This window comes from Cavia porcellus, unplaced genomic scaffold, assembly GCF_034190915.1.
Source record: "Cavia porcellus strain 051 isolate PalLab524CR breed Dunkin Hartley unplaced genomic scaffold, mCavPor4.1 scaffold_1, whole genome shotgun sequence".
Classification (NCBI taxonomy): Eukaryota; Metazoa; Chordata; class Mammalia; order Rodentia; family Caviidae; genus Cavia; species Cavia porcellus.
Genome location: NW_026947484.1, coordinates 191,359,577 through 191,383,116, shown reverse-complemented (window position 1 = coordinate 191,383,116; position 23,540 = coordinate 191,359,577). Strand labels below are relative to the sequence as shown.

General features: G+C 49.1%; 1 protein-coding gene across 4 annotated transcripts in view; it reads right to left on the bottom strand.

Moving 5' to 3' along the window:
• Positions 1 to 23,540, bottom strand: part of Pax5 (paired box 5) — a 177,907-nt gene that overhangs the window by 76,450 nt on the left and 77,917 nt on the right. For all 4 annotated transcript variants that reach the window (XM_063225330.1, XM_063225335.1, XM_063225337.1 and 1 more), the window contains one exon: positions 2,241 to 2,370. In XM_063225330.1, coding sequence (XP_063081400.1) covers positions 2,241 to 2,370 — 130 coding nt within the window. The remainder of the gene's footprint in view (positions 1 to 2,240; positions 2,371 to 23,540) is intronic.

The window sequence follows — 23,540 nt, the reverse complement described above, 5'->3', positions numbered from 1 at the left end:
GATTAAAATGTCCAAAAATCCTGTGTGGGCCCCACTACACTTATCTGTGACCTGGGTGAGCCTTGAGAGCTGGCCACCCACATTCCACTCCCGTAGGGGGAGCTCAGGAAGCTGACTTCAGTCTCCATGCTCCCCAAGTCACTATCGCAATATACACAAAGGGATGCAAAGTCTCCTTGTGAGCTGTCTAAACTTGAGTTTCCATGCACCCCAATTCCAGTCACAAATGGCCCTCTCTGTCATACATTCTCCTTGAGGATTTTACTAGATCAACACAAGGATGCCGAGAGACCAGGATCATTTCACAGATGAAAAAATTGATACTCAGAGCTGTGCCCAGAGGCAGACAGAAGGAAGTGACAGCACTGGGGGTGGCCCCTGGCTTCTCTATGCAGCAGACTGGCCAGCAGCACAACCACTGGTGTTCAATCACAGCACCCCTGAACACTGGTGTGACCTCAGGAAAAATACTTGCCTGCCCCAAGTCCCAGTTTCCTTATGTATGAAATGGGCATGATATTGATTGTGCCACCTCCTGGATTCTTCTGAGGGTAAAAAATGGGCTCACTCAACAGAGTGCCTGGTATTTGGTGCCCAAGCACTCGATGAAGTGACAGTGACTATTATTATGACCTGGTCCACACTTCTTTCTGCTCTCCCCTTCGCAATTGTTCATAGTTCTTTGAAAACTGAAGTCTCGGGATCTAGAAGACTCTACGGTTCCCCTTATATTGGATAAGGCACTGCCTCGCTGAGCCTAGCTTCTGTATCATGGTTGCAGGTGACATCAGAGGAGAAGACTTCATGGAACCTCTGTGACGGCAGTAAAAGTTCGGTAGAACTGAATGAAGCTCTCTGGCTCCAGCTTCCCTTCATTCTCCCCCTCTGCAGGCTCCACCTCATCGCACATGCATACGGATCAGGTCACTGTGGCCCTTTCTTACTCCGTGTGGTACCCAGACCTGCAAGTGGGGCGCCAGCTGCTTCAGTCTGAGCCTCGGCGCTGACCAGTCAGCTCAGGTCACAGAGCTGGCCTCATTGCCTTGCTGTTCCGATTTAAAGGGCTTGGAACTGTTATCCTGTTTCCTGTTTCTTCCCCTAAAGTTCTCTAAGCCCAGGATAATCCTCAGCCTCCCCGATGTACCAGCTACCTAACTGTGTGTCTAAGAACCCCTTGTCTCTGTCACTGCCTACAGTGTTCTGCCCATGAGAGCATCCTTCTGGCTCAGGCTGCACCCGCAGGCTTTGGCCCAATTTCGGGCCTCAGCATCCTACCGCCTAAGAGTCCTCCACCTGCCATGTGGCCTTCTCCAGGGGCTGGCGGTCCAAACAGTTCCAAGTGCTCCACAGTAACCAGGGCTGCTGGAGCAGGGGTGTGGCGGGTGGAGGGCAGCTGCAGCAACATGCACAACTGTGACAAGCCACGTGACGGGTCTCTCAGAGGAGGGACAACAGCCACATACATTGTATGCTAACTGTGTGCTATGCACGAATCTAAGTACCTTAGAGCGAGCCTGTTCATCCTCATAACCGCCTTGGGCAGTCGGTGCTATACTACGCCCATCATACAGCTCAGAAAACAACAGCAGGCATTTGTGTGAGATTGTGTGGCCCAAGACAGTTGCACAGCTGGTAAATGACAGGTCCAACCCCAGCAGTGAGTGGAGAGCCTACGCTATCTGCTGCTGTTGTATCATTTGGTACAATGCTAGGGGTGACAGCCAGGACTTGGTGCATGCTGGCCAAGTGCTTTACCCTGACAGTGACCAGGAGGCTGGCCCTGGCCTCCAGGAGGGCAGCTACTTGGGACGTACCCAGCCTGCGCCTCCTGCCTTCCTGACCTAGCCTCTGCTGAAATTTTGAAATGCCAATGATAAGCTGCAAAGGATCCCACTCCTTGAAGCTGCCACCGGCCACGGCTGCTTTACTCATGAGATGCATAAATCCCCATCTACAGGAGCCATCTGGCAGGGGGATTCCCTGTCACTCCTTTCAGCCACAGTCCCTTTGACATTTGCCTTCCTCTGGCTTTCTTGGAATCATGTACAGCCATGTCTTATCACAGCTACAAACTGGGACCCCAGCAGTTTCCTGCCCGTCTGCTCCAAGACCTCATAACCTCATTAAAGCAAAAAATGGCCAGTCTCATCCAAAAATACCAGAAGGCCTTTCCTCCCACCACACATGCATTCTCTGTCTCCCTCTCTCCCCTCAACCCCTGATGCCCCAGGTCCCCTCACCTGTCACAATGGGGTAGGACTGTGGACCTGGTACACTGCTCCCAATGTCGGCAGGGGTGGGGCTGGTCAGGTTGGCCTTCATGTCATCCAGCCCTCCAGCCAATGAGGCCATGGCTGAGTACTCAGTGGTCTGAAAGAGGAGACAGAAACATCTCAGTACCAACAGTCCGAAATACCACAATCAAAAGCACCGTGTACTGGTCTACTCCAAGCCTGGATTGAAGCCCACATGGGGTCGTTAATCCCCTCCTGCTGGAAGTGTAGATTCAGATCTAGATGGTTTGTAAAACTGACAGTGCTCCCCAGGTGAAGAGGGGCAGGAGTCTACACCAGCTTCACAAGAAGTCCAGTCTGCCTTGCTTACGGTCTGCGGGGCACCTGGTCCAGCTCTAGTCAGCCAGAGCTACCATCTTCCTCCAGGCAGGGAGGGAGACATCAGTAACCAAAGCAAGGCAGAAGGAAGAATCTTCTTGGCAGGAAGATGGACAGAACAGTTTCTGGTTTCTATCCTCTCATGCCCCAGGATGGAATCACAGGAACAAGCATCAAATGAAGTCTGGGAGATCACCCAGTCCAAACTCTCATGTCACAGATGGGCAAACTAAAGCCAAAGAGAGTAGGATTTTGTCCATGGAAAACCAGGCAGAATCCCAGTCCAGAGAACGCCTTCCCCAAATCCAGTGTATCGAGCCAACCTGAGTCACAGTTTGGCAAGTGGTGTTGAAATTTGGAACCATGTAAGCATCTGTGTGCTGAAAATTCTGGGGTGCACACCAAACCCATGCCAACCACATGGAGGGGTACAAGAGTCACGTGCTTTCTTCAGGTCATTTCGTGAAATCAGAACTCGCAGTGAGTCAGTTCCTTGACATTCAAGCCTCTGTCAAAATGGTCTGCAAAGAAAGCAGCAAAGAGGCCGGCCTGGCTCTGCCCATCAAGCCCAGACAGAAGCATAAGCATGAGTGCCCGTCTCTTCCTCCCAGACCTATTTCCCGCTAAGAAAACACTTGCAGACACTTAGGCCAAAGAGTCTGGTTGTGCATCCCGAGCTCTGGAATGGGCAGACTTTCTGGACCTTGGTGTTGCCAGTGGGGAACATCCCTGTCTGCCCAGGGTTATGTCCTTCCAGGCACGGACAGGAGAGCAAGCAGTCTTCTGGAAGGGACTCTAGGCACCTGGGTAGGATGAGGAGGACCGAGCCACTGGAGGAAACAAAGGAACCACTGGACAAGTGGGACCTGGGCTCAGATACATTCTCAGTGCTTTTCTCTGAAAATCAGCTAGAAAGTACTTCCTGAGCAGCTTCAGCACCACCTGGGGTTGATGGCCCCAGTGAGCACAGGAACGGCTGCAGGACCAGGTGCTGAGATGCTGCTCTCTGAGGACAGCTCGTCCAGGGTCCCCAGGTCATCAACCATCTTCCAGCAGTAGCAGATTTCCGGAACAAGTAGAGAAGAGCCCAGGCCCACAGCGGCCCAGAGACTTCTAAGGGAGCAGAACAAGCCTCGTGAGACAAGCCTACCTCCATCAGTGCTGGCTGCACAGCCACGGTAATTAAGACAGTGTGTTATTGGCACAGGGACAGATAAATAGACCGCTGAAACAGAATTCAGGCCAAAAACTGATCTGTGCACATATGGAACCTTGATATATGAGAGATGCGATGTACAAATCAGCAGGAAAGGATGGACTCTTTAATAAACAGTGCGGGGGTAACTGGTTATCCATTCAGAAACAGGGGAAAAAAGAAATTGGATCTTTACACCAGACACAAAAATCAATCCCAGGTGGATTAGAGACCTAAATGCAAAAAGCAAGGGTGTCTAACATTTTCAGCTCTGCGTCTAGCTAAAAAGTCCTTGGGCACAAGTCTGTCTGTAGATGAGAAAATGTGCAGTTTTGTTCTGGGATAGTCATACAGGGTTCCCGTCACTAAGAACAGGGGCAGGTGCCAGGCATCGTGCTAGGAACTTCGCCCAACCTCTCCCACTTCACCCTCACAGTCACCCCTGAAGCAGGGTCCGTGGTCTTCATTTCACACACGAAGAAACTAAGGTATCTATTATAGAAGGAAAGTGAACTGCCCAAAGCCACACAGTTTTTAGGTGCCAGAGTCAGGATTCAAACCTGGATCCATCTGACTCTAACATCTTGATGATTACCCAAATGATTTTCAGGCCATAGGTCTTGACCCACTAACTAGTGAGATAAATTTTCTAGTCTAACAATTTAAAAAATAAAATTATAATAAATAGAATAAGCTGGGCATGGTGGCATGGTGCCCAGCACTCAGGAGGCTGAGGCAGGAGAACTGTGAGTTTAAAGCCAACCTGTGCTACATAGGGAGTTCCAGGCAAGACCTTGTCGTTCCAGGCAAGACCTTGTCTCCCATAACAATGGGTATATGTGTACTAGGCAGAGGTGAAACTGTATTTCCCACTGTAAGTTACAACCAACAATGACTGAAACATAGAGCCTTCATCCCGGGCAGCAAGGAGCTGTTGGGAAGAGGTCACTGTCTAGACTTCATCCTTGTAGAATGGGACTTGGCCGTGGCAATGGTCTCCCAATTTGCTACAGATGAATTTGGAAGTTAAACTTGCCTGAAGCAGCTCCTCTGCTGTGTGCAGAGATCAAAAGGCAAAATGCCTCTGCACGGGTTTCTTTCTGCACGGCATCTTCTCACGTCGCTGAGCCCTGAGAGTGAGCCCCGAGTCTGCCCCTCCTTTCTGTGTCCCAGAGCCCTATCTAATCAAGATGGTACATGAGACCAGACACCTCCTGGACCCTCACCCCCAAATCCCAGGTGAAAAGGCGAATGGCCCCAGCAGCCCAAGAGGGCTGAGAGCTCGTACCCATCAGTTTCCATGGGCGGGTGGTCAGACAGGTTTCCTGGGGCAGGCTGCGTCTAAACTGGAGCCCAGCACTCCTTGCTCCCAGGCTAAGAAGATCGAAAGAAAGGGTCAGGAGGGGCTGAGCACCGGCATGTATGCACCACCTGGAGCTGGTGGCAATATAAAGGGAAAGTAGACGAGCTGGAGTTGGACTACGAGGGACTTGTACAGTGGCTGAACAACGGAACACTGATCCTTCAGAGGGCTCCGCAGGGTCCTGGCCAAGACTCCGCACTGGTGCCCTCACCTGCTCCTCCTAGCCTGCCCCCTCTCCATCTCCAGCCCCTTCTCTGGCATGGCTGGGCAGCCAGGTCTGCACTGAAAGTCCCTGTTCCTCCAGGAAGGCAGAGCCAGCCTGGGTGTGAAGAGAAAGGCAGGAAGGGCGGCCACGGGCTGTCCTGCTTCTTTACGTGTGTAATTTCCACATGGATTTCTATTTGACTGCATTTGAGTCAGTGTGCAACAGAGTTTGCCCAGGCTCTTCAACCACCGGGTTTCCATCACCTTTCCAAGACACGAAGCCTTTCTCCTGCGTGACGCGTGCTGTGCAGGCCCCAAAGTCCCGTTCTTCAACCGCCAGAGGCTTCTGGACGGTAAAGGGCACCTCCCTAAGAACTGTGGCTTGGAGGAACTCAGAAGCCCTGGACACCTCATCACCTGTGCTGCCAGCGACGCCGCCTCGCGGAGCTTGCCCAGGGCCCAGCCTCCTCCCCATGCCATTTCACAGCGCTTACTCTGCTCCTGCGTGAGCCAGGCACTGCTGACACTTTAATGATTTAATTGTATCTAATTGTTCCCCTAATGCCTTGTCCCCTTGTGTCCCCTATGGTTGAGCTGCTCGTGGTTTTTAAGGGCAACGGCAATCTCCTCAGTGTCAGGGACTCCCTGGACTGCTCCTCAGACACTCCAGACACTGTCCTGCCTCTGCTTCTATGGGGAGGGCCCATCTCAGTCTCTTAGAGAACTCCTACACTGTCCACAAGACCCAGCTCAAATGTCACCTCATCAGTAAGCCATGAGTGGCCCCCCCTACCAGCAAAGAAATAACAATTCTCTTCTCTAAATTCAACACCTGGCGGCATTTTGCACAGGTCACCAGTACCATACTTTTTGCCACATATCATGATTGCTAGCCTGTCTTCTTCCACATTGCATTGAGCACACAGAACATGATACAGCCTTGTGGCCCCCTAAGTGTTCACTGAATGAAAGAGCAAATGTATGATCCAGCAGCATGGTAGAAGCCACAGCTCTCAAGAACTCACTGGTAAATACTTAAACAATGCCCCCACCCCTTCTCCTCCTGTCCCTTTATCAAATCAGAACACAATATCCCTTCTCAACATTGGTTAAAGCCCTTGGGGAAATGCCCTCACTTGTCTATGAGGGAATATTGAGAATTTAATATTTGTCAGAGTCAATAAAATAAAAGGATCATACAAATTGTATTTTTTTAAAACCTCCAGAGACACTGTACATTAGAATATTCAAATTATTTTAATTCAGTACCAGGAAAAATGTTTTCCCCTGATGAATCATTATTTGCTTCTGATGGAAAAGCATGGGCATCAGAAACCGCCGCATATTCACTTTTGCTGTGGCTGCCAGGAAACTCAGTCAAATTCAGTGCTCAACCACCACAACCACCTGATTGCTGGCTTCTGGTGCAATGATCTTCCCCTTTTCTCTGCATAATTTCTGAACTTTTGTCAGATTTAACTTAACTTGTTTACTTTTCAGACCATCTTAAGTTTTCTATCAAAGTATAGTTGGGAGAGACAGAATGACAGACAAGAGAAAATAGGAAAAAGTAAAGAAAGGAGAGGGAAGAAAAGAGAGAAAGAGAAGAGAAGGCATTGCTGGCGTTCTTTTCCCAGTAACAATGGCAATCTACTTCCATCTGTCAGTCACTTGAGAAACCCGGGCTGACTAGTGAGTTCTGGTGGAGAACACTCACAGCTGCCGTGTTAGTGGGTCCGTGGACCTACAGCCTCGGGGACACTTCCCCCACCCACCCGCCCTCCCAGTCAGGACAACAGCTGTCTCCTGCATTTCCTACTTCTCCAAGCCCTTGGGATTCTTTCCAGGATGTCATTTCAAGCCTCTGCTCCCGTCCTTCTGGGGCTCCTGGCACCGTCCTTCCCTCTGACCCAGGGAGAGAGATGGATTCACAACGGCCTGTTCACCTCAGTGTAACTACTGAGACGAAGTTTCCACCATCTGCTTGCACTGTGAGTGCTTAAGGTCCAGAGCCCCGGCCCGGCTGTGAGCCCTCCCTGCAGACACCGTGCTCCAGGAAATGGAAAGCTGCATGCCTCAGCGTCAGCTAAACGGGTACTCGGGTCCATCCTTCTCCCAATGTGGAAGGGCTGTGGTCCACAGAAGGGATGGTTTCCTGAGCTCCTCTTCAATCTGTATCACATATATCCTTTACCTTGAGGGAGGTAACAGTGAGCAACGAGTCCCTGCGCCCTACTGTCTCTCTCTCCCCGTGTGTCACCAGGCAGGTCTGGTGAGAAGCGCCCCCTAGGCAAGAAAGAGCACAGAGGACAGTAAGTTGCATCCCTAGCTACCTGCCTGCCCGGAGGTGGTGGAGGACACAGACAGGAGGGGGAGCTCTTTGGGAAAAGGATCCTAGCGGAGGACTGGAAGGCAGGTGCTGCAGGGAAACGTGCAGGGTCCCTAGGAAATTACCTGGAAAAGGACTGCCTGGGGCTGCACCAAGTACTGTGTCATCAGCACGGGGCACCACTGCCATAGCATGGAGGAGAGAAGAAACAGACACGTGAGAAGGGCGCGGCATGGAGGAGGCCATGGCGGGGGACAGGTCAGCGGAGCTGGCTACCCGGGTGACCACCAAGGCTGAGGGGCTTCCCTGTCGCCTGCTGGGCTCCTCCAGGCTCACTGCCAGACCTCCGGTGGCCCTCAGGAGCCAGGCCACAGCGAGGCCAACCACTCCTACAGGAGGACCAGAGACTTGTCCAGCCTCACACCTTCCCAGAGGAGCTCAGCGGCCTCAGCAGGAGGGAGCAGTCCCCAGGAATGGGCTGAGGAGCTGAGACCGAGGAAGAAGGGGGGTCTGTACTGCAGCCCCCTCCCCTCACTGGCCTCTGCTTCCCTGTCCATGTGGAGCTCTTTCCCAGTAATCTCTAAGTCCATCCACAGCTGACCCTCTTTGCCACTGTCTGTGGTCACATGTTGGAGTACGGATTCCCTTTTCAGTGAATGAATTGCAGGGTGACAGTCAGTTGCAAAGTGGACCCTGATTCTGATAGACGGTAAAAAAATCATGACATGTATGAAACAAGTGAAAATAAGAACAGTGACGGGGCATCTGATGACGTTAAGGAATTTGCCAACTTTCTTAGGTATGATAAGAGTATTGAAATCATTGCTTTTGAAGAGGTCTTATTCTTTTAATGATTCATTCCAAAATATTTACTTACAAAGCAATACAATATCTGGAGTTTGCTTCCGAATAAAGTGCAGTGAACAAAATGTGGTGCATCTATACAGTGGAGTCCTGTTCACCAAAACAGGAGCGATACTCGTATGCACGTCACAGCACAAATGGGCTTCAAAAGCGTTCTGCTGAATCAAAGGAGCCAGAGAGGAGTCAGACATCCCATTTCTATAGAGTGCCCAGTAATGGCAAATCTACATCCCTAGGAAGCAGGGTGAGGGCTGGCTGGGGCTGGGCGTGGAAGCAGAGCTCACTGGAAGCCAGCAGGCTGCGGTGATGGTCACACGACTTCGTTACTTTGCTAACTAACAATCATTAACTTCCACACTTGACATGAGTGAATTCTGCAGTATAAAAAGTAAACTTCAGTACAGTTGTAAAAGATAGAGTTAGGGAACAGTAGTACCAACGAAAGAAGACTAGAGGAGTTGGTTAAGTTTGGGAGTCTGAGTGAGGGACTCGAGAGATGATTCCATCTCCTGTGAGAGTCTTCATAATTAGGGTGAGAAGAGCAGCCAGCACTCACTGGGTTTATGACTACACCCCCCAGGAGCCCACAAACATCTGTAGAATAATGAAACAATACAAGATGCCAGGGATTGCCAGGAGTTTATTCTCGGGTTCCTCTTCCTTATGCCCCTGTTCTGCTCCCCAGGGCCGCACCTCACCCCACTGGCTGCAAGATTGCAGATTCCAAAACTTCAAACACCGGATGGGTAAGGCTCTCATCTGCCTTGCACTTTCCAGTTGCACTGCCTTGCAGTGTCCTTTCATTTCTGCAATGGCCTTGGGAACCCTGTGGTGTGAGCAAACGCAGAAATGGCACTCAGACGTGCCCAGGTGTGCCAGTGCCTGCTCAGGGCCAGTCACTAGCCACAGAGGCAGAGTTAAAAGTGGAGAAGACTTTGCTGCTATCCCCGAGGGTAAAGCTCGGACCCTTAGGGCAGGACCGTCCTCCACCAAACATCTCAGCACAGACCCAGCTCTTCTCCTCCAGCTGGGGAGCCAGCCTGGAGTCCACACAGCAAAAGGAGGCATGGGCCACATTTTAAAAGTAAGTACACAAGCCGGGCGTGGTGGCTCACGCCTGTAATCCCAGCATTTGGAAGGCTGAGGTGGGAGGATCATTTCGAGTTCGAGACCAGCCTGGGCTACAAAGTGAGCTCAAGGCCAGCCTGAACTGCATAGCGAGACCCTGTCTCAAAAAAGACCAAAAAAAAAAAAAAAAAAAAAAGTAAGTATACAAACACTCCACCCAGCAAAGCAGCACCTGTCGTGATTACTCTGGGTTAGATTAGTTGGCAGGGAACCTGAAGACCTGGCCTTGCTATGAATTCAGTGAATACTGGGCCTGCCCCTCCTCCCAGGCTTCAGTGGCTACATCTGCTCTGCAGGGGAAGGATCAGAATCTTCAGGGTCATCTGGACTCTGCAGCCTTGCCCAACGCAGTGGGATGGGATCCTCATCCTATGCCAAGCGGACTCTCCTTGCATGGCGCCTGCCAGGATTAGGCTTCACCTTTGGTGAAGGTGTGGATTATTCTACCCCAGGCTCCTGACCCCAGGGTCCTGGCAGTCTCAGGGGAAGCAGTGTGGCCAAGAAGCCCACCCATCCCAGGCAGGCTGAGAAGGACAGGAGTTCAAGTCTGCCAGACAAGTCCACGCTGCACGGAACAAAGCCCGGCAACTCCCATTCTGGCTCCTACTCTCCTGGGTAACCTGGGGCTGCACAAACCACCATGAAAGGTCATGGGAAGCACACAGGGGTATCAGAATGTAAACTCTGGAAGGAAGGCTTTTGTTGTTGTTGTTGTTGCTACCAAGGTTAGAGATGTTTAAAAAAAGAAAAACTTTAACAATCCTGACTGAAAAGGACCAACAGTAGGGGTCATCAGGGTGTCACGGTAATGCAACTCTTCTGTCTCTTGAATCTGTCAAGGTTAAGGCCTCATTTGTACTACTGTATACTTTTGCAAGATGACATTATTGGGAGAAGCTGGGCAAAGGGTACAGAGGGTTCATCTTAAAATTATATGTGAATCTAAAATTCTTTCAAAATAAAAAAATTTAGATTGCTTAAAGCAAAAATGCAAACAGGTTTTAACACCCTGCCTCTACTAACCAAGTAAAAATGAATCAAACTTGAAAAACAGTTTGCAGAATGGAAGCACTATGAACAGTGCTTGCACAAGGGCTCGGTTATCTACAAGGTACACTGATAGTGCTAAGTAGGAGAAAAACTGCCCAAAATGTTTGAAGTATTCCTCCTTCCAGGAAGCCTCCTCTGCTGGCGTCTCATCTACGTTCTGAAAAGCACCCCAAGTGTGCAGCTCTCTACCAAGCTCTTATCACCGTGCATTGCACACTTGACTGTTTAGGTCCTTTGTGTGTTCCTCAGCTCAGTGGCAGCGGCCCCTGGCCCAGTGTCCAGCTCTGCCCAGAGGTGACACAGACGCTTGTGGGATGAGCGAACTGCAGCAGGGGTCATCATCTGGCTCTGCCAGTGATAGCAGAGGTGCTTCCCGTGATCTCTGAAAGAATGAGCGGTGTCAGGGTGCTCTTTTTCATCAGAAAATACCAGAGGCACAGATGAGACCCGCTCTTCATTCATACGCTTCTCCAGAACTATGACCACATCTGCTCAAAATGGCTTGCAGTGGAATCGAGGGGGCTTCCAAGAAGAAATTTGCAAGGAATAAATGACTCATCTCCTTTGTTCTCTGTAGGGCCTGCTCTGCCCCCTCCAGGACACCCTGAGGGTTCCCAGGTGGTACAGAGCGGTAGGCCAGGCCCTGGGGGGGGACGTGAAGGTCGAAGTTTCTGGGTGAGAGCTTTTTCAGGAATGACTAATTGAGAGGCCCCTTTCTTCCCTTGACCTCTTACAGAGTTTTGGTGCGCCCCAAATCTCACGGTCCAAAGGGGCTCAGAGGTGAGGGAGGCTGATCTTTATCTCACTGCTTCCTGAGGAGCTGTTGGGCCACTCAGCGCCCCTTGAGAAAGTGCTTGCTCTGCCCCCTGGAGGCCTCCATGGTGGCCGGGTGTGCTCCTGGGCTCTAGTTCCAAGTGTCCTTGGTGCCTCCCTCACTGAATAAGTGCAGGGCCACTGGGCGCCTCCTCCACCTGCTAGACCCCTGAGTGGGGCATAGGACACTTGTTTATGCTTTTCTGGTGGCTCTGTCACCTGGCTGCTTCACTCTAGTCTCACAGTCAATGCTGAGCTCTCTCCAAGTTCTTAAGAAATACAAAGTGACTGTGTACATGATAAATGTGTACATACGCAATCCTTTCCTCCTTCCCCTAGACAGTGGGCTCTTGCAAGGTCACGCAAAGGCAGGAAGGTTATCCTAATGAGGACATTCCTGCTACCTTGATAAGGCTTGGAGCAGAATTGAGAACTGGGCCATCCTGAATGATAAGACCTCAGTGGGGCTGAGTCTGTGGAAAAGGGAAGAGGATTCCTAGCCGCATAGTCCCTGGCCTGCTCCAGCTCTAGCTGGCTCTTTGTTATTAATACACTCCAGGTTCTTACATGAAGGAGAAGCAGAGTTCTAAACACAAAGTCCCATCTCCAGACAGCCAAACTTCACAGGGAGGGCTCTGGCTATCTCCTCCTACTACAGGGCTGGAAATGGACAGTGAGGCCCACTGCCCCCACAGGAATGTAGGACTCTCAGTCACCAAGGAATCTGAATGAAGGGTGCAGAACGAGGATCCCATTCTCAACTACCTGGTATGGGAGAGGGAGTGCACCCCAGGATGCCCACATTTTCATTCAGATGACTTTCTGTCACTGCGGGGCAGACCAAGGTTATCCAGGGGCCACAAAAAGAAAGAGACAGAGAGAGACAGAGACACAGAGAGAGAAAGTTAGAGTGAATGGCTCAGTAGTGGCAGAGTGCCTGGGTTTGAGTCCAGCAATGGAAGGAAAGGAAGGAGAGGGGGAAGCAGGGAGGGAGAAGGAAGAGAGAAAGAACAAAAGGGAAGAGGAGATAGGACAAGGAAATATAAGGGAAGGGCGAGAAAAGGGAGGGGAGGGGAGAAGGGGAGAAGAGAAGGGAAGGGAAGGGAAGGATCTTCCCTGTGTTGCCAGGTCAATAGGGCAGGGGCAGGGCGAGGGCAGATGGTCCTGGATGCTACTTCTATGACCTGTAGTCACTGCGGCTGGCCTGCCGCTGCTGGGTGGAGCCCTGAGAGCTCTTATTCCCCACCCCACTACTGCACTGCCTCAGGCCAAAGGCCACCTCTGCCCCTCCTGCTCCGGTTCAAAAAAAACTTTCTAACAGGCCATGCTCTGCAAAGTCAGCACCAGCAGCTCAGGGAGGGAATGCCCATTCATCTCCAAAGTCTCCAGGCCCAAACAGAGACTGTGCGAGGGAACCTCCAGAAAAAGCAGGTTGGGGAGGCCAGGCCTTCATGGTGAACTCAGACTCCTCAGCTGTAACTCAGAAGACTCGGCCAGCTCTCAGATAGGCCCCCTCACACCTTAGTAACAACTGAGACGGCTTGTAACACTGAGCAGACCGTTCTCAGTATGAAAACCATGAATCCATTTAATCCATACAACAGCCTTGTGGTGTCACCCTCATACGGATAATGCAAACGCAGCACAAGGTGCCAAAAGAAGGCCAGCATGTCCAACTCTGCCACACACACACTCCCCCCCAGCAGTGCAACCCTAACATTCAGGAGCACAAACGGCACACGAACCTCTCTGACGTCACTATGATTTAGCCCCACTGTGTCACAGATGAGAACACTGAGGTTTAGAGATGTCAGGTAAGTCACACAGCTGGCACTTAAACGCAGGTCCTATCTGACTCCAGGTGTGTGTTCTTCATCCTGGTCCTAAACTGCATGATGAAGTGCCAGAGCCCAGAGTAGGGACAAGAGCTTTCAGGCCAGTCACATCTTCCCAGGTCTTAAGACATCTTCAGACAACCTGCCTGTTCTCTGAGCCTCCGCCTCAGCCACTCCCTCAGCGCTGGGTGTCTTCTTCCGCCCTCTTCCCCGGTCCTGTCCACTCTTCAGCTCCCGGCTGGAGAAGGACCTTGTCTAGAAAAACTTCCCAGCCTGGCTCAGCCAAGGACGCCATCAACTTTAGCCTTCCTTCTGCCCGTGCAGAAAGCCCCTGCATCAGTGCTTGGACTGAATGTTTCCCAAATTAGGAGTTAATCTTAACACGACGCAGCAAACAACTAAAAGACAGAAAGTGACATTTGACATCCTTAGTGCCAATAAGGAAAAACCAGGACTCTGACTCTGCTTGGCTCCAGCCCTCTTTTTGTTAGTGAAGGAGACACTCTGGCTTGTAGGAAGATGGGAACTAAAGAAAAAGGATGCCAGGCCTGGGTTTTAGCTCTTCTGCGTGTGTCCAAGTTTTAACTAATGGCAACACAATAATCAAGAGAAAAACAGCACAAGGCCCATGGTGCTTCTGCTTTTATGCCTTTCTGTTAAGGTTAACTTTACCCAAAAGCCTCTGCCTTTCACAAGCAAAGATGTTTGCAGTTTTGTAGTTACGTGTTGATCCCATGAAGCTCGAATTTCAGACCAGGAAACAAAACATAATCATTATTTTATGTGGTAACACCTAAAATCTACTTAAACCAGCAAGCCGCTGCCCTGAGACTGCATGTAAACAACCCACTTCTCAGGCTCAGTGTGAGTTTGATTTTTTACAAGTCCTTTTTCCTCCCTCCTGCACACACAACATTAATGTGGGCACTTGAGTTTTTTCCTTCACCTCTTTCCCGCAAATCAAACCTCAAATAATGTAAAGCTGCTGTTAGAAACAGGCTTCCCGCAAATAAACAAAAGCTATCAAGCCAAAGGCACTGGGACCGTTCACATCTCCCCATCCAACCATCTCCATCGCCTGCGCTGCTCCAACAAAACGGCCTCTCCCTGCCCAACTGCCCTGGAAAAACCCCAAAATATCTCATTTTCTCTTCCAGAAAGGGAAGAGGTTTGATCCCCAAATAAATGACAAGTTCAGTGTAACAGGAGGCTGGGAAAATCCAGGCAGGCTCTCCTTGCCACCCCGTGTCAAGCTCACAAAGAGAAAAATCGTACCATCCGACATGGTTGGGAGAGTTTAATCCAAAGCAGTGCTAATTAATATCCCCGGCTTTCCAGAAGCCGGTGCCACATACAGCTGCAGGGGCAACGCGGCTGTTCTCCCTTCAGTTCTACAGGAAGAACATTTTCATTACAAAGCCTCCTCCCAGGCCCTCCTCTCTCGGTCAGATTAGCCAAGGCAGGAAGTGGGGATGATCCACCTACCAGAACTCCTTCGCTCCCCATTAATTTTATTATTCATATCCCATTTTAAAAGTTTATTGGTACAGCTCTCTGTGCAGCTGGCCAGAGCCCTTCTGACTACAGTAGTGACACCTTCCTGAGTCCCCCTCGTCTTGGGGAGGGGATGCATCTGTCACCCGAATGTGCCAACTTTTGAAATCTGTCTTTGAGGAGGAAAATAACCGACTCCAATCGGTTTCTGCCGTCACCTTTAAAAAAATCTAAATAAAATGGAAGATTCTGAACTCATCTTTTTGTGAAATGTATGTGGACTTAATGGCTCATCGTGAGCTGTGGGTGATCCCCAGAGACCCCTTAGGGCCTAGGGGCCACCCCTTTTGTATCCCAGCAAACATCCTCAGTTATCTGGACAAGACTGGCTCATTTTTAACCCAAACTGCCAGACCACCGGAGGCCTGGTAAAGCACATGTCTCACCATTTCGTTCTCAAGCCCCACGTGCTCAAGCCTGTCTCCTTCCAGCCTCCTAGAGGGACCCCAAACCCAATCTAAATGTCTCCAATTTACCTGTTTGTCTTTTATACATATAAATAGCTGCATTTCCATTCTCTCTTTGTTTCTCATTTTCATTTGGTTCTAATATCTGCATGTAAATGTCGGAAAATAGCATCTGTAATTGGAGATTATGAAGTATGGCCAGCTCCTGACAGGCTGCTAAGGAAGATGGATTATCCTCATTTTTCCGTAAATTTTGTCAATTTTGGAATTCATAAGCTATCAACACTGATCAAAATAGGACTTCACAGCTGTGTCAGAAAAAAGAGAGAGAGAGAGAGAGCAAGAGAGCGCGCTGGTGAGTGTGCGCGGGAGCCGCCGTGTGTGGGTCCAGCAGATTGGCGTCCAGCATCACCACGGCCACCCTCGTCCTCTCCCCCGCCCCTCCACTCTGGCAGCTCCCGCCTCTCGAGGCCTAGTCTCCTGCCTAAATCAAATAGCTAAATCACAGGACTGGAAGGCCGCAAATCCTCCAAGGCACCCACTCAAACCCGGACCTAATTTATTGTCCTGCGCTGGCTCCCTTATTTATCCTGAGGAGCCCGTGGCTCCCTCCGCTCAGCCCGGAGATGTTCTACTCCTGCCAGGCCACCGCCGCCCACTTGAGGCAATTTGTGCTGGTCTCTCTCTCAATTTTCCCATTACTGGGAGTAAGTACTGTTGGGACTCTGTAATAGCCCGACTGCAGCCCATATCAATAACAGATGAGGTTTAATCGTCCAACACAAAAATTATTTAGGCGCAGTAAGGACATTCAATGTCATTTGCATAATGGTATTTCTATCGCACGCACCTAACCCGTCTTGCATAAACAAGGCCTTGGGACCATAAATAATAATAAATCATGACGTCTGCACGCCTCTTGCAGTAATAGGAGACACTCTTTGTGGAAATTATTTCAGCAAGAAATGGGCACTGTAATTTTAAAGACATGTGGTGAGGTGAGGCTCTGTAAATCACGCGCATGCACACATGAGCCCCAGGAGCAACCTGGAGACCTGCCTTATGGTGATACCCCTGGGGGCGGCTGAAAAAGGAAGATAGGCCTCCAGGGGAAATGTCAGGGCCTCTGTAATGTGCCACGGTCCCAAGAAACAGGGCAGGAGAAGGCAGGACACTCAGACCTCAGCGAGAGGGAGAATCAGATTTGGACCTGGAAACCACTTTGCTACAGGAGAGCGGAAGCTCCATGAGGGCAGTGACTCCTGTCTGCTTTGTCCCCTGCTGACTCCCCAGTCCTAGAGCAGAGCTGGACACCTGGCACCGGCTCGACCTAAAGAAATGTGAGAAGAGGAGACAGTCCTGGGCCAAAGCTAGGGGAGGACAAGAAGAGCCCTGAAACCGGGCTGGAACAGAGGGAGGAACCAGCACCGAAGTGCTGGTACCATTGATGTGAGCTACAGAGCAAAACTGCTGAGGTAAGGTGCAGCGATCCTGGCTCAGCTGTGGAGTAAGGAAGCAGGCTGGTGGCCAGCAGCACCTAAGGCTGCAAGCTCGGGGTTAGGGGCACCTGGGTGGGAATCTCAGCTGCCTGTAACCCCCCCCCCCCTTCACCCCTTCCTGCTTCAACTTCCTCCTCTGTGGAACAAGCTTACTAATGGAGAAAACTCAGAGTTGTTCTGAGCGGCAGTCAAGAGACTGTGTGCAAAATGCCCAGACCCTGACCAAGTTGTGCTGTATTATTACTCTCCAGGAAGTGGCAGAAGCAAGTTAAAGCCCTGGCTCTTACGAGCTGTGGGGTTTTGGGGAAAGCCACTCCAGCCCTTCAGACAGCAGTCTCCTCCACCCGAGATAAGCATAGTCAGTTGGGGTACACTACCTGCCAGGGCTGCTGTGGAACAAGTGGGGTTGCACACTGACTCTCTTTAGTATCAGGGTCTGTCTGCATGTAAGGGATGACGACTCCCCCAAGTGTATGGAAAGAACGAAGGGGAGCCATCCCGCATCTGCTGGTGTCCTTTCCAGCCACTTCTAGGTCCTGGCAACACCCTGAGAAATTCATGCTTTCCAGAAAATGTTCTGACAAGATATGCGCTAAACCCATCACCACAATGTTGCCTCTGGGAGGAAGAAGGGACTGAAGCTAGAGATGTCAGTTTCAGCTCTGTCACACTCTGATTTCACAGAAGGAGAGGTACCCTTGCCTAGACTGTGTCACTGAGATCTTTAAAGCTGATAAAGTGTCATACATTTATGCCTTGGCACATGCTGTTCCCTAATGAAAGTGCTGATGAATAACAACTAACCCACTGATTTAATCATAAAAGCTACGTTCACTGGCTAAAGAACTAAGAGAAACAGCGATCATTCTTCCGCTAAGTCCAGCCTTCATGACTGGGGCAGGCTTGGACTACCCAGCTGGGTATGCTCAATACCATGCAGGGTGCAGCACCTGTGATCTTGTGGAGCACAGAGCTTCTGGCACATAGGAGCTTTCTGTATGCACATTATCTTCACTAAAATGCAGAAATTTTGCTCTAAAACCTGGAATTTAGTTTTTAGTATTGTAGAAACATTGGTTTCTAAGTTTTGACAAGTGTACTATGATTTACTAAGACATAAACATTAGAGGAAATTATGTGACAGGTGTATGGAAACTCTTTGGTCTATATTTAACAACTGTACTATAAAATTTAAATAATTCCAAAATAATAAAATTATATGTAAAACAAAAGGAAGGAAGTTGGACCTCACTCATGGTAAGAAAAGCAAATGAAAACCACAATATATCACTTCCTGTCTACTGGATTCAAAAGGCTGCTAGCTGTGTGGCAGGTTGTTGGAAGCAGTTCTTCTGAGGGGGCATAAATCTCTTTAGAGAACAACTTGGCTTAACTTTAAAAATTCATAATGCACATATGCTTAGCAGCCATTCCACTTTGGGGAATTTACCTTGCAGGTGTCATCCCATGTGCATACAAACACATGTAAAAAGGGTGCCAAAACAGGCTTTTGTGAAAAAGAATATTAGAAGCAACCAATGGGAGACTTCCACACACTACGACACAACTACGACATCCCACATAATGGAATACTACTATATTTGTTTAAAAACAATGAAGCAGCACTTTTTTGACATGGAACAATCTCCAAGAAATAGTTGATGGGAAAAAGCAAAACTAGAACAATGTATATAGTATGCTACTCTTTATGTTCAAAAGGTGGTGGAGTTATAGAGAGATAGGCCCGATTCCTCTCCATCAGACCCTTAGCTCCAGTCAGCCTCTGAGCTGGAAGAGATCTGGGATATCTTGCTCCACCCAGTTTTCAGACAGTGCCAAGAGGAAAGAAAGACTTGCTCAAGGGGACACGTTAGGAAGACAGTCACCCCCAAAACAAAAGTCGAGTCTCAAGAAAAGCAATACTTGCTATCTCCAAAGATTCTGCATCTTGCAGGCCTTCAGTGACTCTTGGAGCAAAGCAGGGATAATAGCATCTTTCTGCCTTCAAATCACAAACAGCTTGATAGGAATCCATTAAGGCCACAGATATGATTGCAGCCAGGGAACTGCATGGGACAGAAATTAGGAAGAGTCAAGGGTGGACATATGTGCAAGGTTCTGCTCCACTGCAAAATCTGTCCTTAGCTTGTGCCACGGCTTTTGTTCCAGGCTTTGCTCCAACTCTATCCAAATAGTGTTTTCTTCTTTTGGGTTTTCTAGATGCAGAAGCTGAGCCCGGAGAGCTGAACTTACAAAGCTAGTACAACTATGACCTACATCACATGGCTACAAATGCCAATGTTAGAGGTGGAACTGTTAACAAGAAGCTGCTGGACACAGTGAGGTCTGGATTTTCTTCCAAAGTGGATGAGCACAGGAGGACCAGTTGCCATGCAAGGTCACGGCTAACTGTGCAGGACATGATGGCCAGTGATCTGCCTTTAGGACAACTGACCCTAGTACCAAAATTTACAATGCTTACCAGCACTCATCTCCTGGCCCTCCTCCTCTGTACCCAGCCAGCTTCCCCGCCCAGGGCCTTCCACGCCTTCTGCTGACCCTCCTCTAGGTGAGGCTCTGTGCTACCCCTGCCAATTCCATTTATTTCTCTCCATCCCAGTCCTATCTGCTCCCAGTCGACCACTTCACATTCTTTCGCCCATTCCCTGTCATGGGCCAGGGATCATTTTGCCTGGAGTCTCTGTTCTGCTACCAGGAAAACCAAGTGGCCCTAAACCAAAACCTTAAGGTGGATTCAGCCCAGAAGAAACCCAGCAGCCAAGGGAGGTCTGAGGTCCCTAGATGCTTTCCCGTGCCTGCTTGGCTGGCTCCTGGCCTCCCACACATAGTGGTTTCAATTCATTTCCCACCCTTTTTCATCTGTCACCTCAAATGACTATGCCCAGAACCCAGGACATGAGCCCGAAGTTTTATACACCCAATACTACTTTGGAGAATCAGAGCTTCACGGTGTGATGAAACTGGTCCTCCTCACTTCAGCACTACCGAAGACAGTGCTGGGGACTCGTGGATTGGTTCAACATTCATGTATGTGTACAGATAAAAGCCGTATCTTTGCAAACTACTTAACATTTACAAAAGAAGACTAAGGATCACTTTGTAAGGATGCAGTGTAATCAGTGTTGCAAGAGAACTTTCATAATGAAATCAGAAAACTTACAGGGAAGACTTTGAGAAGAACAAACAAGTCCCAGACTCATTTGTGTCCATTAGCCATAAGACCCAAACTCTCACCCACCATTCTCTCAGTACCCTCAAAGCCAAGACCAGGGCTAGAGGATTATGGACACGCCTCAGGAGGGAATGCATTCGGTCCTCCTGGCTACCAAGTGAAGCAAAGAAACCCACTGAGTGACTTCACAGGATGCATGGGGGAAATTGTCCACTACTCAGATTCTCCAGCTGACTCAGTCCAAGCAAGATCTCTCTCCAGGGCCCTGGGAAAGCAAGCCAAGGCACTACTGGTTGTCCTTCAGGGGTGATTTCCATACAAGATCTCTTAGGGCATCCTTCAGGCAGGCATAGACATCACCCCAAACTGCAACTAATGAAAGCAGCACTAAGGAGACGATCCAGTGGTCCAGCTATCTGATTGAATGGTTAGATCTGAGAATTATTTTAGAATAAGTGAAGACACAGAGGTTATATATTCTCCAAGCAATTTTCTCCAAATATGTCCCCCTGAGCCAAGCTAACATAACAATGGGAAGTCAGAGCAGACCCAGCCAGGAGTGAGCGGCCTGACACAGATCCAGGCTGGAGTGACACGGCGAGGCGGGCAGCTATGCAAACACAAGGATGAGAATCTGCTTACAAGGTTGTTTTGGGTCCTGTCCAGTACACAGAGTGATGAGACCCTCATTTCTTCTCCACTTGGCACAGCCTTGAGTGTAGATAGATGGGACAGTCCCAAGTGAGACATTCCTGTCTCTGCCACACAAGCCAAAGGAAATTAAACCCCAATCCTCCTAATATGACCTCTACACTAAAAACCAAAGAAGCAGACCGTGAAAAGGGATTACTACTTATACATCCATTCAAACAGAAGAAGCAAGTTGCAAATAATATTTTTTATTTCAAAATACTTAATTTACAGCTATTCTTCCCAGCAGTGTGAATCAGCAGGTCCCAGTGTCTGGACCATTTCTAGAATGAGACAGCAGAGCCAGTCTTCAAATCCCAGCAACACTACAGAGCCTAGGGACAGCTATTCAACTGGTTTTTTACCTTGGCTTGTTTTTCTGTAAAACTAAGAAAATAAAAGTTCCCACTTCACAGAGCTTTTGAAGGCACTGAGTGAGTTAATACACACAAAGTGCTTAGCTCATAGGAAGTGGTACAAAGCAAAAGGGTCAGAAACTATCGAGCCCCACTTTGAATTCTCCAAGCCAGGGTGCACACATACAGCACATCCTGAAAGGACAGCCATCAGGAAGCCACGCTGCTCCACCAGGAAAGGGCTCCCTCCAGTTCAAGGCTCACAGGCACCACACGCAACTCCCCAAGTCTCAGAAACTCTATGATGACAAGCAGTGACCTCTGAGCATTCCTGTGTGCTTAGCAAGCTCTGACAGAAGGCTTGATAGACTTCTAACACAAGGATCTGGAGCCATCCAGAAATCCAAGCAGCCAACCTCAGCTTGGCGTGCTGGGAACGTAAGCTGGAACCTGCTTGGCATGCTGGGAACATAAGCTGGACCTGCTCCACACCCTGAAGGCTCAACTTCCAGAGATGACGACCCCCTAATCTGCCCAATCTGATCTAATGCTCAATATCAGGTCTTCTCGGAAGACTTTTTCTGCAGCTAAACTTCACTGGGGTAATGAAGGAGTTATCTTTTAAGGGCATGTATATTCCCAGAGCATAGATGCAGCTTTCTGACTAGGTAATGAAAGGGAAAAAGTGTTGGTTAGAAATCTTTTCTACCAACAGATTGGCCCACTACAGAATTTCAAAGCTCTGTGCTACTTTCTGCTTAGTGACTAATTTCTGGAACCTCAGTATATTAATGACACGTCAGCCATCTCCTGAGCCCAAACAGGAGGGACATGGTAATGCTATAATTTGAAACCAGATTCTGTTCATAGCTGAATTAATTCTCTTTTTCCCAACAGGGTGCCCAAGAGGGAAGTACTGCCCTCTGCTTCCCTGCCCAGCAGCTTCAGATGTGACCTTATGAAGCCACCAATTTTCACATTCAAATATTCAAAAGTGATTAACGCTAAAGTTTAGAAGACGATAAAAACTATACTGCATATCCACACCTACCATACACGTCCTGCCAGGAGAACACAATACAAAATTTTTTAACTTTGACCAGGTGTGGTAGTACATACCTATAATACCAGCACTCAGAAGGCTGAGGCAGGAGGATTGCTGTGAGTTTGGGACCAGCCTGGACTACACAGTGAGTTCTAGGCCAGCTTGAACTACACTGCAAGACCTTGTCTCAAAAAACAAAAACAAAAAAAAAATTTAACTTTGCTGTAAATCAAGCATCATCCCCTCGGTTTCTTCACTTTTCTTAAAGTAAGAAAAATACTTACCTGAAGGGGTCTGTTATAGGGATAAATGAAATAGTACAAAGTATTTAACACTATGCACTATCCAGATTTTAGGCAAATTATATTTCATTGCATTGTGATATATGTGCATGGGTATATATATAAAATATATATTTAAATATTTATAATGAACAATGTATTTAGTACTCATGGAGAGAGACAGGCTTCCAGAGTCATCTTCCCCATCCTACCATGCCTCATGCTCTAGCTCCCCTAAATAGCCCCTTCCCTAGGTGGCACCCACACACCCATGTCTCCACGCCTTTGCTCTTCCATACCCTCTTTCCCACTCTCTACCTGGCAACCTCTGGTGCACCCTCCTGCTCACCTACTTCATGTGCAGACCCCAGACTACAATCTCTGGGGTCAGGAGACTGCAGACGTCCTCTGAAGATGTAAAAAGTCATGATAAACAGCCTCCGCCAAGGGTTCCCCTTGATGACTCCAAGACCCTTGTTCTGTGAGTGGCAGAGTGCAGTCTAAACATGAGTGACAGCCACAAGTGTCCCTGAGAGCACAGACCCGTCTGTTCCTCAGGGAGGGATTTCCGAACTCCTCTGGGCATCCCTCAGACATAGAGTTAGCTTTGGACACCTCCTCTCTCTCTCTCTGAGGCTAGAGAATCCCTGTCCTTTGCTGCACAAAAAAGAAAACAGGAAAGTGTGTGTGTTGGGGAAAAAATCATATAGTACAACCAGAATTAATAATTTATTACAAGGGGTTTTTTAGCTCCTCCGGCAGAAGTTCTGAAAGGGATACAAATTGTTATTTTGATTGCTTTAATGGGATTTTCCCCTTGAAGCCTGAACTCGTTTGCCTGTATAATCTGTAGTCAGGAAAACAGTAAAATCAGAGAAAGCCCAGGGAGGAAAAGCTCCCAGCCACTCAATAGCACAAAGCTTCCGCCAGTGCAGGCAAACAGGGTCTCTGGGCCCTCTGTTCCCTGCTACCTGACAGCTCTTCGCCTCCTTCCCGCCCTGGCAAACATCCTCCTCCCTCCCATGCTAGTCACAAACTTGTCTTTCTGCCCTGGAAAATTCTGACATGGCAAGGTAACAATGACAATAATAACCATGTTAACAATAACAATAATAATGAAGG